The sequence below is a fragment of the Trachypithecus francoisi genome, unplaced genomic scaffold, assembly GCF_009764315.1.
Source record: "Trachypithecus francoisi isolate TF-2019V2 unplaced genomic scaffold, Tfra_2.0 Lachesis_group4, whole genome shotgun sequence".
NCBI classification, from domain to species: Eukaryota; Metazoa; Chordata; class Mammalia; order Primates; family Cercopithecidae; genus Trachypithecus; species Trachypithecus francoisi.
This window is the reverse complement of record NW_022681469.1, coordinates 112,266,369-112,280,570: the sequence shown is the minus strand read 5'-3', so window position 1 is coordinate 112,280,570 and position 14,202 is coordinate 112,266,369. Positions and strand designations below refer to the sequence as shown.

At 55.3% G+C, this 14,202-nt stretch overlaps 1 protein-coding gene across 1 annotated transcript in view; it reads right to left on the bottom strand.

The window, feature by feature from the left end:
* Positions 1-2,335: 2,335 nt before the first annotated feature.
* GRID2IP (Grid2 interacting protein) overlaps positions 2,336-14,202 on the bottom strand; it is a 62,421-nt gene continuing 50,554 nt past the window's right edge. Inside the window, exons 16-25 of the mRNA XM_033192125.1 lie at positions 13,588-14,004; positions 11,407-11,494; positions 10,368-10,445; positions 9,063-9,259; positions 8,582-8,737; positions 8,361-8,447; positions 7,568-7,697; positions 7,363-7,481; positions 3,641-3,805; positions 2,336-3,398 (exon numbers count right to left, since the gene is read on the bottom strand). Of these exons, the coding sequence (XP_033048016.1) occupies positions 3,327-3,398; positions 3,641-3,805; positions 7,363-7,481; positions 7,568-7,697; positions 8,361-8,447; positions 8,582-8,737; positions 9,063-9,259; positions 10,368-10,445; positions 11,407-11,494; positions 13,588-14,004 (1,509 nt within the window). The 3' untranslated portion in view covers positions 2,336-3,326. The remainder of the gene's footprint in view (positions 3,399-3,640; positions 3,806-7,362; positions 7,482-7,567; positions 7,698-8,360; positions 8,448-8,581; positions 8,738-9,062; positions 9,260-10,367; positions 10,446-11,406; positions 11,495-13,587; positions 14,005-14,202) is intronic.

The following is a 14,202-nucleotide window of genomic DNA, read 5'->3' as shown; positions in this document are numbered from 1 at the left end:
CCAGTGTGTGCTTCAGGTATGGCTGGATCCAGGGACAGTGGAATGTATATGGTGATCTTCTCCCCTCTTTTTCTCTTCTGTACTAGCTTTATATACAGGCAGGTGCCCTTCATGTGGTGGTCTTGGAAGCCCCTCCTGACTCCTACCTTCTATACACCCAGAAATTCCAGAGCAAAGGGAATCTCTTTTTCAAACAGTGCCAGCTGGAGGCCTGGACTGACTCTGAGCCACACAGCCAGAGTCAAAGGATCATCCTTATCCAGTCACCCCAGCTCCAGGCCCTGGGAGGAGGGGAGAATTTCTGAAAGGAGAAACAAGCTTTTCCCAGCAGAAGGGTGAGACTGGTTGCCAGGCAGGCACAGACCACACTGCCTACTGGACTAAGTATCTATTTCATTTATTTATGTATTACTATTATTATTATTATTATTATTTTTGAGACGGAGTCTCGCTTTGTCGCCCAGGCTGGAGTGCAGTGGCACGATTACTATTATTATTTTTTGAGACAGAGTCTCCCTCTGTCAACAGAGCTGGAGTTCAGTGGCACAATCTTGGCACACTGCAACCTCTGCCTCCCAGGTTCAAGCGATTCTTGTGCCTCAGCCTCCCGAGTAGCTGGGATTACAGGCGCCTGCCACCACGCTTGGCTAATTTTTGTATTTTCAGTAGAGACAGGGTTTCACCACGTTGGCCAGGCTGGTCTCAAACTCCTGACCTCAAGTGATCCACCTATCTCGGCCTCCCAAAGTGCTGGGATTACAGGCATGAGCCACTGCGCCTGGCCTGAACTAAGTGTCTGGATAGAAGTCAGGTAATTCATGGATGACCAGGTAAGACAGACAGAAGCATGCCACCTGGTGAGTACATGGGGATGGGGAACGAGATCTGTGCTGGGTGCAGGCAGCACCAAGGCCATTGAGAATTTTAAGGAGGCTGGGATCTGCACCCCTGGCCAAGAGGGTATGTAGTAGATTAATTGCAAAACTGGTCCTGATCCTCCATCTATCCCTGAATCCACACCCTGTGTGGAGTGGCTTTGTGACATCTCTCAGCAAAGCCTGTTTCCCTTCCCCTAGAATCAGCTGGCCTTGTCATTTGGATGGACAGCAGATTGTGACAGAAGGCACAGTGTACCAGCTCTGAGCCTTAGCCTCAAGCCATCTTCTGTGCCTTTGCTTGTTCACCCTCTTTGACTCCCAATTCCCGCATAAAAAGAATCCTGGCTATTTGGGTGCAAAATGAGAGACCCCACAGGGCTCTACCAGCCTTTCCAGCCAAAGGCCCCAGACATGAGATTGCCTGGCCTGATTCCCAAAGCTGCTTCACTGACTCATAGCTGACTGAGGATGCAGAGCCTAGCTCAGATCAGAACCAGGACCCAGAGACTTCTGAGCAGGAAGTGATTGCTGTTTGAAGCCAATGAGTTATGGGACAGTTTGTTATGCACTATTGTTGTAGCAAACAGAAAACCAATACAAGGTATGTTAGGGAGGAAACCCAGCTGGTGCTTGGCCTGCCACACTGTGCAACCAAGAGGTTAGGACTCCCAGAATGGACACGTGTTTCTAACTTGCAGGAAAATGCCATGTGGGCTAACCAGGCCTGGAGATCACGCCTGTTGGAGTCGTTAATCTCTACAGATCTCATGTAGGGTGTTTTGTTTTGTTTTGTTTTTTCAGATGGAGTCTCACTCTGTCGCTCAGGCTGGAGTGCAGTGGCGGGATCTTGGCTCACTGCAACCTCCGCCCCCTGGGTTCAAGCAATTCTTCTGCCTCAGCCTCCCAAGTAACTGGGAATACAGGCGCGTGCCACCACGCCCGGCTAATTTTTGGTATTTTTAGCAGACATGGGGCTTCACTATGTCAGCCAGGCTGGTCTTGAACTCCTGACCTCAGGTGATCCGCCTGCCTCGGCCTCCCAAAGTGCTGGAATTACAGGCATGAGCCACCGCGCCCAGACTGCAGAGGTTTTAACTGACCTCCTGACATGTTTTCCAGAGACACAGGCACTGGGAACTTTCAGAAACGATTCCGCTTGAGCTGCTAGGGAGAAATGTACCCCACTAGCCACATTCCCCTTGCAGTATACATTTTGATTTTGACATTTTTGTATGGTAGCTGTGTGCAAGGAACAAAAAAGAAAAGACGGCTTCCAAGAGGGGCCTAGGGGAGACTGGGAAGAACTGAACAGGTCGCCAGTACTGCCCAGGTGCAATGTAAGCCATTTGATTGCAGTGGGAGAAAAAGAATCCAAGAGACAGGATTAAAGCCCATTTCAGACTTTTCCAAAAAAAAAAAAAAAAAGAAAAGAAAAAGAAAGGTGCAATGAGGGAAGCTGTCTGATGCAAGGATCTGCCAATCGGATAATTAAAAAAAAAGGTGAAACAGTTCACACACCCTCCCTCCCTGTCCACCACGTCACCTGCTCCCGCTCCTGGTATCCAGGTAACTTCTGCTGTATGCCTAGGCACATGGAAAATGACCATCTGGGTCCCAAACACATCCCAGATTGTGTCATCTGCCCCCAAACCTGCCCTGGTCTCGTGACTTGCTCCAGGGAACATCACCATCCGTCCAGGTGAGAAGTCTGGCAGTCGGCCACCAGATCCTGCTCACCTCCTGCCTCAACACCCCCCCATTCTGTATGCTCTACCTTGACTATGCCTATTCCACTCCCAGGTTCCCCACTTCCAACTGGGCCACTTCTACACAGGTTTGGGTTTGTCCACTGCATGAAACCTCAATTCTGCAGCCTGACATAGGAGGTCTTCCTCCTACAGTCCTTCCTTCATCTCTCCCAGGCCTCTCTCTCCTGTGTCCCTGAAGTCAGCTTCCAAGGCCCAGGCTGGGCGTGCACATCCCCAGAGCCCCTCTACGTTGGGCTTTCCACCCTCTCCCGTCTCGCGCCCGCCTGCAGGATCATGCTCAAGGGTGTCGGCCTCCTCGCAGGGACCCGCTAGGAGCAGGATCAGAAAAAAGGTCCACATGTCCCAGGAATGTGGCCACTTTGTAATCCACCCTCCGGGTGTCCCTGACAGCCCAGGAGCGAGGTGGGAAGTGGGCCCAGGAAGCCGACGGAGCATGGTCCTCCAGGCACAGGCATACTCAGCACCCGGTCCTAGGGCCTCTGGCTCCAGGGCTGGGGGTAGGAACAAGGGTTGGCAGAGGAGGGCCCGGCCACAGCTCGGCGGCTGAGGTAGCTGCAGGAGAGGCTGGCGGTGTGCTCGGAGCCTAGGGCATAGTGGCCCTGGACCTCGGCAGTGTCTGGGCTGCCCTCTCGGCCTCCATCTCCCTGCTCAGGCCGCAGAGGACGCGGTGTGGCCACTGTCACCAGGCCAGGGGTGAAACCATCCCGGAGCTGCGGGGGCCCTCCCCGGCCTGCAGGTCACTCAGTGCTCGCTGGGGAGGGGGAACACAGAGGTAGGGGTGGTCAGTGGTCCCAGGAACCTGTGATGCCTTCCCTGTCTCTTCCCACACTAGACAGCCAGCACTGAGGCTGCAACCCGCCCCATCAGGGGATTAGGGGGATGTGTCGCTCACTGGGGCCCTTTTCCCAGCCCTGGCTTCATGGAGGATCCCTTCATTTGGCCTCTGGCCCCCACCTCTCCAAAAGAGCCCCTCAGGTCTCCACTGGGGCTCACCTCGAATTTGCTCATGAACTCTGCAAAGATGCCGAAGAAAGCCTCAGAGGTGGTGGCCTTGGAATCCTCCCCGAAGAAGGCCAGCGCCTTGCCCAGCTCCTCCATGGCCTCGCGCTGCAGCCCGTCCAGCACCCGAAGCGCCGGCTGGGCTGTCTCCAGGAAGGACTGACAGGCCTCAGTTAAGGAAACAGCCAGTCTGCTGATGCCCCCAGGGTCTTGAGTGGTGGCCCCAGACAGACAGGTCCCCTAGCAGCCCTATTCCTGGTTGGCCTGAGTCCTTCTAAGGGCCAGGTCCTGTGTCCAACAGGGAACTGGGTTCTGTTAAGGGACTCCAGTCTCACTGGCCACTAAGCTCATCCTGGAACTGGCCACAGCCAGTGCGGCCTCAGGCCATTCACCCCCGTTCTCTCTGCAGGGCCAGGCCCTGGATCTCTGATCAGAGGCTTCCACTGCCACCTTCTTCCCCAACCAGCCATTTACAGTAGGCCCCTCTGTCACTCTCTAGGCCTTACTTTTTTTTTTTTTTTTGAGACAGGGTCTTATTCTGTTGCTCAGGCTGGAGTACAGTGGTGTGATCACAGCTCACAGGTCATTCCAGCCTCTACCTCCCAGGCTCAAGTGATCCTCCCACCTTAGCCTCCCAAGTAGCTGGGACCAGAGGCTCACACCAATACACCCAGCTAATTTTTTGATTTTTAAAATAGAGATGGGGTCTATATTGTCTAGGGTGGTCTCAAACTCCTGGGCTCAAGTGATCCTCCCACCTTGGCCTCCCAAAGTGCTGGGATTGCAGGTGTGAGCCACTGCACCAGGCCTTAGGCCTTACTCTGTTTTCCAGAGCATTTGTCATGATCTGAAATTGTTCATAAGTTCATTTCCTACCGCCTAAGTGAAAGCTCACTTGCACCTCCAGGGCTTAGAATAGCATCTGATACATGCAAAAAGATTCGGTGGTTGAATTGCTATCATTTTTTCAGCACTTAAAACTGTGCCAAGCTTTGTTCCAAGCTTGTTGAATCATCGTTTAACACCTCTGTGAGGTAGATAATCTCTATTTCACATGCGAACAAATTAAAGCACAGAGGACTTTAGCAACTAGTCCAAGATCACACAGCAAGCACTGTGGTACCTGAGCCACAGTTGAACCCACCAGGGTCATATCAATTAATGACCACTGTGGTAGCGGTTCTCATGACCCCTCTTTTTCCTGATGAGAAAACTGGGCTCAGAGACGGTAAGTGACTTGCCCATAGTCCCACAGCAGGTAAGCAAATGAGTCAGGATTTGGGCCTATGGGCGTCTGATATGCCAGGTCAATTTCCTTTGCAGAGGCTGCCTTTAATTAATTAATTAATTAATTAATTTTGAGACAGAGTCTCGCTCTGTTGCCTAGACTGGAGTGCAATGGCACAATCTTGGCTTTCTGTAACCTCTGCCTCCTGGGTCTAAGTGATTCTCCTGCCTCAGCCTTCTGAGTAGCTGGGATTACAGGCACATGGCACCACACCTGGCTAATTTTTGTATTTTTAGTAGAGACAGGGTTTCACCATGTTGGCCAGGCTGGTCTTGAACTCCTGACCTCAGGTGAACTGCCCTCCTTGGCCTCCCAAAGTGCTGGGATTACAGGCATGAGCCACTGTGCCTGGACTGCCTTCATTTTATTTTTGAGCCAGGGTCTCACTCTGTCACCCGGCTAGAGTGCAGTGGTGTGATCGTACCTCACTGCAACCTTGAACTCCTGGGCTCAAGTGATCCTCTAGCCTCAGCCTCCTGAGTAGCTGGGACTACAGGCATGCACCACCATGTCAGGCTCATTTTCAAATTCTTTTGTAGAGATGGGGTCCCGCTATGTTGCCCAGGCTGTTCTCAAACTCCTGGCCTCAAGCGATCTCTCAGCTTTGACCTCCCAAAGTGCTGGGATTACAGGCATGAGCCACTGCACCTGGCCCAGAGGCTACCCTTGAATGTGACCATCTGTCTTCTCTCTGGGGACCTCCAAGCCCAAGGAAGCAGGCCAATACCCTTAGACTGAGGGATGCTAGAGTGGACTAACCCTCACTTAAACAGCCTCAGTTTTCACATCTGCAAAACATCTGGGTGGGCTGGGCACAGTGGCTCACGGCTGTAATCCCAGCACTTTGGGAGGCCAAGGCGGGCAGATCACGAGGTCAGGAGTTTGAGACCAGCCTGACCAACATAGTGAAACCCCGTGTCTACTAAAAAATACAAAAAATTAGCCGGATGTGGTGGTGGGCACCTGTAATCCCAGCTACTTGGGAGGCTGAGGCAGAGGAAGTGCTTTAACCTGGGAGGTGGAGGTTGCAGTGAGCCCAGATCGCGCCATTGCACTCCAGCCTGGGCGACAGGGCGAGACTCCGTCTCAAAACAAAACAAAAATCTGGGTGTGAAGTGGGTGAAAGGAGATGGTGTAAAGCACCTTGCCCAAGCTGTAGAGTTTGCTTAATGATTCTCTGCAGATCTTCTGCCTGAGAGGAAGGGGCAGGGGTGGATCTGACATCAAATTCCTACTCAGACACTCACCCGCACCAGGCCCCATGTGCTGCAGTCAGAGATACGTGACAGGGGCTTTCATCACCTACTGCCCTGGCCACAGGCACAGCCCCCAGACCTCTCCTCCTTACCTAGCTTCAGCCTTAGGGAAAACCCTGTGTTCCCTGCCAAGGGGTGTTGGAGCCAGAGATGGGGAGCAGGGAGAAGTGCCACATGCCCTTCTTTCCTGTCTTCCTATCTGGGCCTCTGTCACCCACTGGCCAGGCCCTGCTGGAGGGCTCAGTGGGAATGTCCCAACCTCCTGACTGCCTTTGGCTGGTAGGGCCCGACAGGCTGCTCCTTGTAATTTTGAGACTTAGCTCTGGGCTGCAGTGCCCCAGAGGACAGATGCGACAGCGGCTTTGGGGCACTCAAAAGAGCTCTGGCTTCAGTTATGCACAGACTTGGCATTATAAATGCCTTGGGATTGTAAATGACCCAGGGCTAAGCGCAGTGGCTCACACCTGTAATCCCAGCACTCTGAGAGGCTGAGGCAGGTGGATCACCTGAGGTCAGGAGTTCAAGACCAACCTGGAAAACATAGTGAACCCATGTCTCTACCAAAAATACAAAAATAAGCCGGGTGTGGTGGTGGGTGCCTGTAATCCCAGCTACTTGGGAGGCTGAGGCAGGAAAATAGCTTGAACCCGGGAGGCGGAGGCTGCAGTGAGCCAAGATCGTGCAACTGCACTCCAGCTTGGGCAACAGAGCAAGGCTCTGTCTCAAAAAATAAAAAAATACATACATACATACATACATACATACATATATACATAAAATAAAATAAAATAAAATAAATGTATAATCCAGGATGGGACCCGGTGTTGTGGCTTACGCCTGTAATCCCAGCACTCTGGGAGGTTGAGGCAGGCAGATCACTTGAGCCCAAGAGTTTGAGACCAGCTTGGGCAACATGGCAAAACCCTGTCTCTACTAAAAATACAAAAATTAGCCAGGCATAGCCTGGGTGACAGAGTGAGGCCCTGTCCCAATCAATCAATCAATCAATAACCCAGCACGGAGCCTCTTCCAGGAACCCTGGGTGCACAGCAGCCTGTGCCCAGAATCTCTGCAGGAAGTCGAGGTCTCCAGTGGCCACTGGAGCCACAGCCAGCTCTACCCAACCATCCCACGATCCAGCCTGGTGCAGGAACAGGCTGCTCAGAGGATGCCGACATGACCACTGCAAACTTGTCCTCGCTGGAGGGGGAAATGCTCTCACAGGCATCCTGTATCTCGCTGATAGTGCCATGGAGGTCGGCCAGGTCGCTGGTCAGGGCCCGTTGGTTCACTGTAGGGAAGAGGACAGAGGCCACACGTGGCCACTCTTCCAGCCCAGGACAGCATGCCTCTGCCCCATCCACCCACCCAGCATACCTTTGGCAGCCAGGGGCACAGTGGGCAGGTCCTGAGCAAAGCCCAGGAGTTCAGGGAAGTGCTGGCTCAGCGATTTGGCAAGGATGTGCAGGAAGGTGGACTTCCCATCTACTGTCTTGGTGGAGTTCAGCTGCAAGCGACCCCCAACATACATCCCCATCAAGGACCCCATCAGATGGGGTCACATGGGCCCAGCTTCTCCTGGACTACTGTGGCATCAGTGATCAATTCTTGCCCCTCCCCTTTTTTTTTAAATAGCAGGGTCTTGCTCTGTTGCCCAGACTGGAGTGCAGCGGCTCCATCACAGCTCACTACCGCCTCAAACTCCTAGGCTCAAGCGATCCTTCCACCTCAGTCTCCCAAGTAGCTTGGACTACAGGCATGCGTCATGCCTGGCTAATTATTTTTGTAGAACTGGGGTCTTGCTATGTTGTCCAGGCTAGTCTCCAACTCTTGGCCTCAAGTGATCCTCCCACCTTGGCCTCCAAAAGTGCTGGGATTACAGGCATGAGCCACCACACCCAGCTCAATCCCCAGCCTTTGACACTCTCTTTCCAACTCTTTTCCCTCACTCCATTTTTCCAAATCCTGGGAGTGTGTTCCTCCACCCCACCACACCCCACCCTTTGCTGCAGTCACATCCTGGCTTCAATGTAGCCCTTTTCCTGCTAGAAGAAGAGCCCTCCTTGGTCACAATGTCCTCTCCTGCCCTCTGCCACAACTGAGCTAGGCTTGGCGTCAGCACCTTGCTGCTAGAGCAAACCAGTTAATTGCTGCCGGCAGACCCCCTCACCTCTGTCAGAAAGTTGATCTTGAAGCCGGTGGTCTTGTTGGTTTTGGGTTGTCCATCGTTGAGATAGTTGCCCATGGCCAACACAAACTGTGGACAAGAAGGTGGGCAGGGCCTGTCCTCCACCACCACCCACCCACCCTGCTGTCTGGATGGGCCTCCATGCTGGAAGCCCCAGGAGGCAGAGAAGCAGATAGGGTGCCAGGGAGGGTATGCCCACTAACCTCCAGGATCTTGGCGAGCTTCCGACTGTTTTTGAGCTCCAGGGAGGCCTGGCGCAAGCATTCAAGGCTGCCACGGATCTCCTCTGTCTTCTCCTGAAGGGTGGCCTGGAAGTGGAGGCTGCGCAGGCGCGTCTTGTATTCGGGAACTGACAGCATCTGCCTCGAAGGCAGAGCCAGGATTCACCCATCCCCTTCCTGGGACCCTCTGCCCCACCGCAGGCTTTGGGGTGGGAGGTCTGCTAAATGCTTGGGCCCGATATTCCGGTAGGAAGAATAAGCACGACCCCTGGGGGAGCCCACCTCCCATGTACCTTGGACCCCTGATGGGACCCGGCCATTAAAGGTTAATGTTAAACTGGAACTCTGAGGCCTGGGCGCAATGGCGGCCCTCGAAAGGGCGCGGGACTCCAACAGCACTGGCCACAGCGACAGCCCCTGTGGAGCTGGCCGAGGCCTCGGGGCGGGATTGTGGTCGCGGCACCTGCAGGACGAACTGGTCCGGCTCGCTGAGGCGGCCGGGCGCCTCGCGGAAAGCCTGGTAGCGCTGCTCCTCGTCGGCGTCGGGCGCGAAGAGCAGCAGCTGCGCCAGATGCGCGGGCTCCAGGCGCCGGGGCTCCATACTCATCAGCACCTGGCGCAGCTCCGCGGGGCTCAGCTTCAGGTGCGCCAGGAGGATGGCTGCGGGCGGGGCGGGGCGGTGAGTGAGCGGGGCGGGGGCGGGGCCGCATGGGATCCAAGACGGAGGGGGCAGGGCAGAGGCGGGGAGAGGGCGGAGACGGGGCGGGGCCTACGGGAGAGGGCGGGGTCTTGAGGCTGGAGGGATAAGAAACGCGGACAGGGACAAGAGGATGAGCTGAGGCGGGTACCGGGTGGGGAGAGGACGGCGCTTCAAGACTGGCCTGGGCTAAGGGGAGGAGCCTGGGAGGGGAAGAAAAAAGGAAAAGGGGCGGGGCCGCTCGGTGAGCAGGGGCAAGGAGAGGGTGGGGCCCGGCAGGAAGAGGGCGGGGCTTCCAAGTTGGCCCAGGCTACAGGGGGGAATCTGAAGGGGCAGGGGACAAGGAAAGCGGGTAGACCTGCGAGGGGGCGGGGCCTGGGCTACTGGAGAAACTCTAGAGGGGTAGGGAACAATGAACAGGGCGGGGTCTATGAGGATAAACTGGGGCGGGACTCAGGTGGAAAGAGGGCGGGGCTTTGGGATTGGCCTGGTCTACTGTGAGCCTGGGGGGCAGGAGCAAGGAAAAGGAGCGGGGCTGCTGGTTGAGATCTAGCTGGAGTAGAGGGCGGGGCCCAGCAGGGAGAGGGCGGAGCTTCCAGATGTGCTTCGGCTACAGGGAGGAGACTGAATGGAGGAGACAAGGAACAGGGGCGGGGCCTGCGAGGGGTGCCGTAGGGGGCTGGGCAGGGGCGGGCCCTGAAATAGAGACGGTCTTTCAGCGACCGATTTAAGGGTGAGGACGGGGTTCTCGAGGCGCTAGATTAAGAAGCTGGGTGGAGCCTATGGGGGTCGGGCCAGGGACAAGGGCGGGGCCTGCGAAGGAGAGAGGGAATGAGGCTGGAGGCGTGGCCAGAACCTGGGAGTTGATTACACAGTGATGGCGGGGCCGGCACTTGCGCCCCGGTGGGATCTGGCTGGCTATGGGGCCTGGGAGGGGGACTTCACCGCGCTGAGCGACAGGAGTCCGGGTCCCCACCGCCTAATCTCTGTCATCCACCTGGGCAGGTCTGAGGCCCAGAGAAAGGGCCGCCACCTGCCCCCTACACCCCCTGGGGTTCCCCGGACCCTCACAGGTGTTGTAGGCCTTCTTATGGGACAGGATCTCCACCACCTCCTTCTTCCGGAAGGGCTCCGGCCCCGGCACCGGTTCTGGAAAAGAAACTGACAGTTTACGAAGGGGGCTAGGCTGAGGCTGCAGTGGGAAGGCCCAGGAGTGGTGTGGCCACAGCCAACAGCCACGATTCCCCCTAAGGACGACCTCGACTTAATCAGCTATGCATGTCCATAGTCTCCTCATTCCTCAGGTCGGGGACCCTCAGGCCTCAGGTCCTGTGTGTAACCTCCCCTCACCCCCGTGCCCTGTGCATCCTCCATGCTGCAGGCGGCCAGGTCTTTCTGTTCCATCCTGGGACCGCCTGTTCCACCCAGCAACGACAGGGAGATATCCAGAAAAGGGTGAGGGCAAGGGAGCCTGGAAGATATATTTGTGGATGCCCCCTGTCTACGGTGTGACTGTGAACAAATTACCTCACTTCTCTGTGCTTCCTCATGAGGAAATGGGGGGTGATCACAGTATGTACATCATAAAGTTGCCATGGGATTTAGAAATTAGAGTCCCTGGTATTTGATCACTGCACAATAAATGCCAGCTTTTTTTTTTTTTTTTGAGACAGGGTCTCATTGGGTCACCCAGGTTACCAGGTCGGACTGCAGTGGTGTGATCGCAGCTCACTGCAACCTCTACCTCCCAGGCTCAATTAATCCTCCCAACTCAGCCTCCCAAGTAGCTGGGAACCACAGGCATCCTCCACCATGCCTGGCTAATTGTTTGTATTTTTGGTAGAGACAGGGGTTTTGCCACGTTACCCAGGCTGGTCTCGAACTCCTGAGCTCAGGCAATCCACCCACCTCAGCCTCCCAAAGTGCTGGGATGACAGGCGTGAGCCACTGTACCCGGCCTAAATGCCAGCTATTAAATAACTCAGGGATGGAAGGCTTGAGGACACATCAGGTTAAATAGCAGTCAGTGCAGCCCTGGGAGATGCTAAGCCTGGAACTGTCACAGATGGTGTAGTATCTGGGGGTCCCCTAAGGCCATCAGGCCACTCACTAGCAGGTTTCTGGGTGCCGAAGTGGAGCTCCAGGTCAAGGTATTTCACCATGTCACTCAGCTTGTCGTAGTCGGAGTCTTCCCCGAGCTGCCAGGGAAGATGGGAAGTTCAGAGGAGGAGAAGCAGCAGCAGCTGGACTGGCCTCCCACTTCCCACCCTCTGAGGGCCGCCCTGGGGGCTTCCCGAGCAAAAGCACCCATCAGGTGCTGGGATCAAGCCCAGAGCCGGAGGAGACTGCAGGAAAAGCCAGATCATCTGAGTCACTGGGTGCTGAGCCAGCGCCTCTTGGGGTCAATCCAGACTCAAGACTTGGGACTCTACTCGTGCAGAAGCCAGCAAGATGGGACTGAAGCGGGGGCATGAAGGAGCTGTGAAGAGGCTAGAGGCAAGTAAGGGGCTACCAGAGGTGGCTCAGGGGTCTGGCTCTGTCATCAGGTCTCCTTGGAGGGCAGTGAGTTCACCAGGGCTGCCCTGGGCAGAGTGAGCTGGTGCAGGGAGAACTGCAGCTGTGACAGCCTAGGGGCCAGACGCTGGACACATGGCTGTGATGAATGGCATAGATGAGAGGTGACAGCCTGGGGCTGGGACAGGGAGTGAGGATGGGGTGGCTGCCAAAGGGAGAGGACCCAAAGGGAGGGCAGGCAGGGGAATTAAGTCTTAGAACACAGCTGCAGGGCAAGGACACTGAGGATGGATTTGGGCTTGGTCAGATGTGTGACCTGTGTCCCTGTCTCCACCTTTGGTAACCAATGGAAGAACCATGCTGTGGAGCAAGACTTGGAGATTGGTTTAAGGTTGGCAGGAGTGAGGTCTCCAGGGGACTCAGGAGGTCCCTATTTGTGCCCTTGTCTCACCGAGTTTTTTTTGTTGTTGTTGTTGTTTTTTGAGATACGGTCTCACTCTGTCCCCCAGGCTGAACTGCAGTGGTGCCATCTTGGCTTACTGCAACCTCCATCTCTGGGAATCAAGTGATCCTCCCTCTTCAGCCTCCTGAGTAGCTGGGACCACAGGCATGCACCACCATGTCTGGCTAATTTTTTGAATTATTTGTAGAGACGAGATCTCACTATATTGCCCAGGCTTGCCTTGAACTTCTGGGCTCAAGCAGTCCTCCCACCTCAGCCTCCCAAAGTGCTGGGATTACAGGCATGAACCACCAAGACTGGCCTCACTGGACATCTTTATTAGCAACTTGGAAAGGGTCCCTGGAGACGTGGGCTAACGATATCTTGGCTGAGAAGGCAAGAGACAGAATTGGGACCCAGGAGATGGCAGTGGGGAAAAATCACAAGCATGCTTCTGCCCAGTGTGACTACACGTGAGAGTGTATTATTGATCCCAAGAAGATGTGGTTGAGGATGATGGTGAGCATGAGCACTGGGTTGGGGCAGCCCCAGGAGCTGGAAGGAGTCCCTGCCATATTAAAAGGAGTATGATGTCTGGGTCAAAGGAGGTGAGAACCCTGTTCTCTCCTCTGAGCTGGAACCCCCATTGGGGGTTCCATCTGGGAATGTCTCTTTGACAGGGACATGGACACTGGAGTGGGGGCTGGAAACCATGTTCTAAGAGAATGACCTGAAAAAAAAAAGAGGTGGGGTGAACCTTGTTCATCTTGCAGATTGGGTGTTCTGTGGATAAGATTGCTCTGCCTGATTTCAAAGGCCAGAAAGAAATCAGGGCATGGGAATCCTGGGGAGACAAGATTTCAGAGCAAGACAAAGGATAGTGAAAATCGTCCAGTGAGGAAAGAAAGACCTTGACAGGTAGTGAGTTCCCCATCACTGAAGGTGCTCAAACATACCCTGGCAGTGTTGTGCGGGAGGAAAGTCAAGCATCAAAGTTAAAGGGTGAAGGCTGGTGTGCAGGAGTTTGAACCAGCTGCTCTTTTAAGGGTTTAAGAGAACTCGTCTGGCCTCAAGAGCGATAGGTTTCAAGGATGGGTACGGTGGCATTTCCAGGTGTCCCCGGTGTGTGTCTTTGGCTTAGGGACATAAATTGGCTTCAGTGCCTGCAATGGCCCCCAAGCATGGGGATGTCGTTGGGCTGGGCGTCTACTCATCCTCTGCTTGGGGTAGGGAGGATGATGTTGGAAGATGCCTGGTAGATGGGTTTTCCTTCAGTGCTGCTGCCCACACCATCCTCCCCCAGTACAGAGCACTGGTGGGTCCCAGGTCACCCACCTGACCCCAGATGGTGCCTTCTGAGTTCTCCACCTGTTCCCACCGCAAGCGCTTGACACTCATGTGGCTGGTCTCACTACGCCGGTGGCCCAGGCCCCGGGACAGCATGGGGGGCGCACAGGGCACGGGTGGGGGCAGGGGCGGTGGGGGTGGTGGAGGGACTGGGTGGCTGAGTTGGGTGAGGGGCTTGGTCAGCGCCTGAGCAGGGCCCCGGGAACCATCAGAGCTGCGGGAGCTGGGCTTGGGGTCATGGAAAGGCAGGGGTGGTGGTGGTGGGGGGCTGAGTGGGGGTGGGGGGATATGGTCAGAGATGGAGGAGTAGGTCAGTGAGCTGCCTTCTTCACTGCTGCTGACGCAGTCGCTGGCGCTGCTCCGCTCATTGGTTACGAAGCTGCCCTGGTCATCATGGAAGCTCATCTGGTGGTGGGGAGAGAGGCAAGGGGAGGGTGAGGCTGGGCCCAGAGAGACTAGAGCAGGTGCACAGTGAAGGATCATGGGATAGCCTGGGACAAGGATAGGGCCGTCTCACGGGTTAGCCTCAGCCTGTGAGGGGGACAGCCTGGGATAAAGATAGGACTGCCTCACAGGTTAGCCTCAGGCTGTGAGGGGCATAGC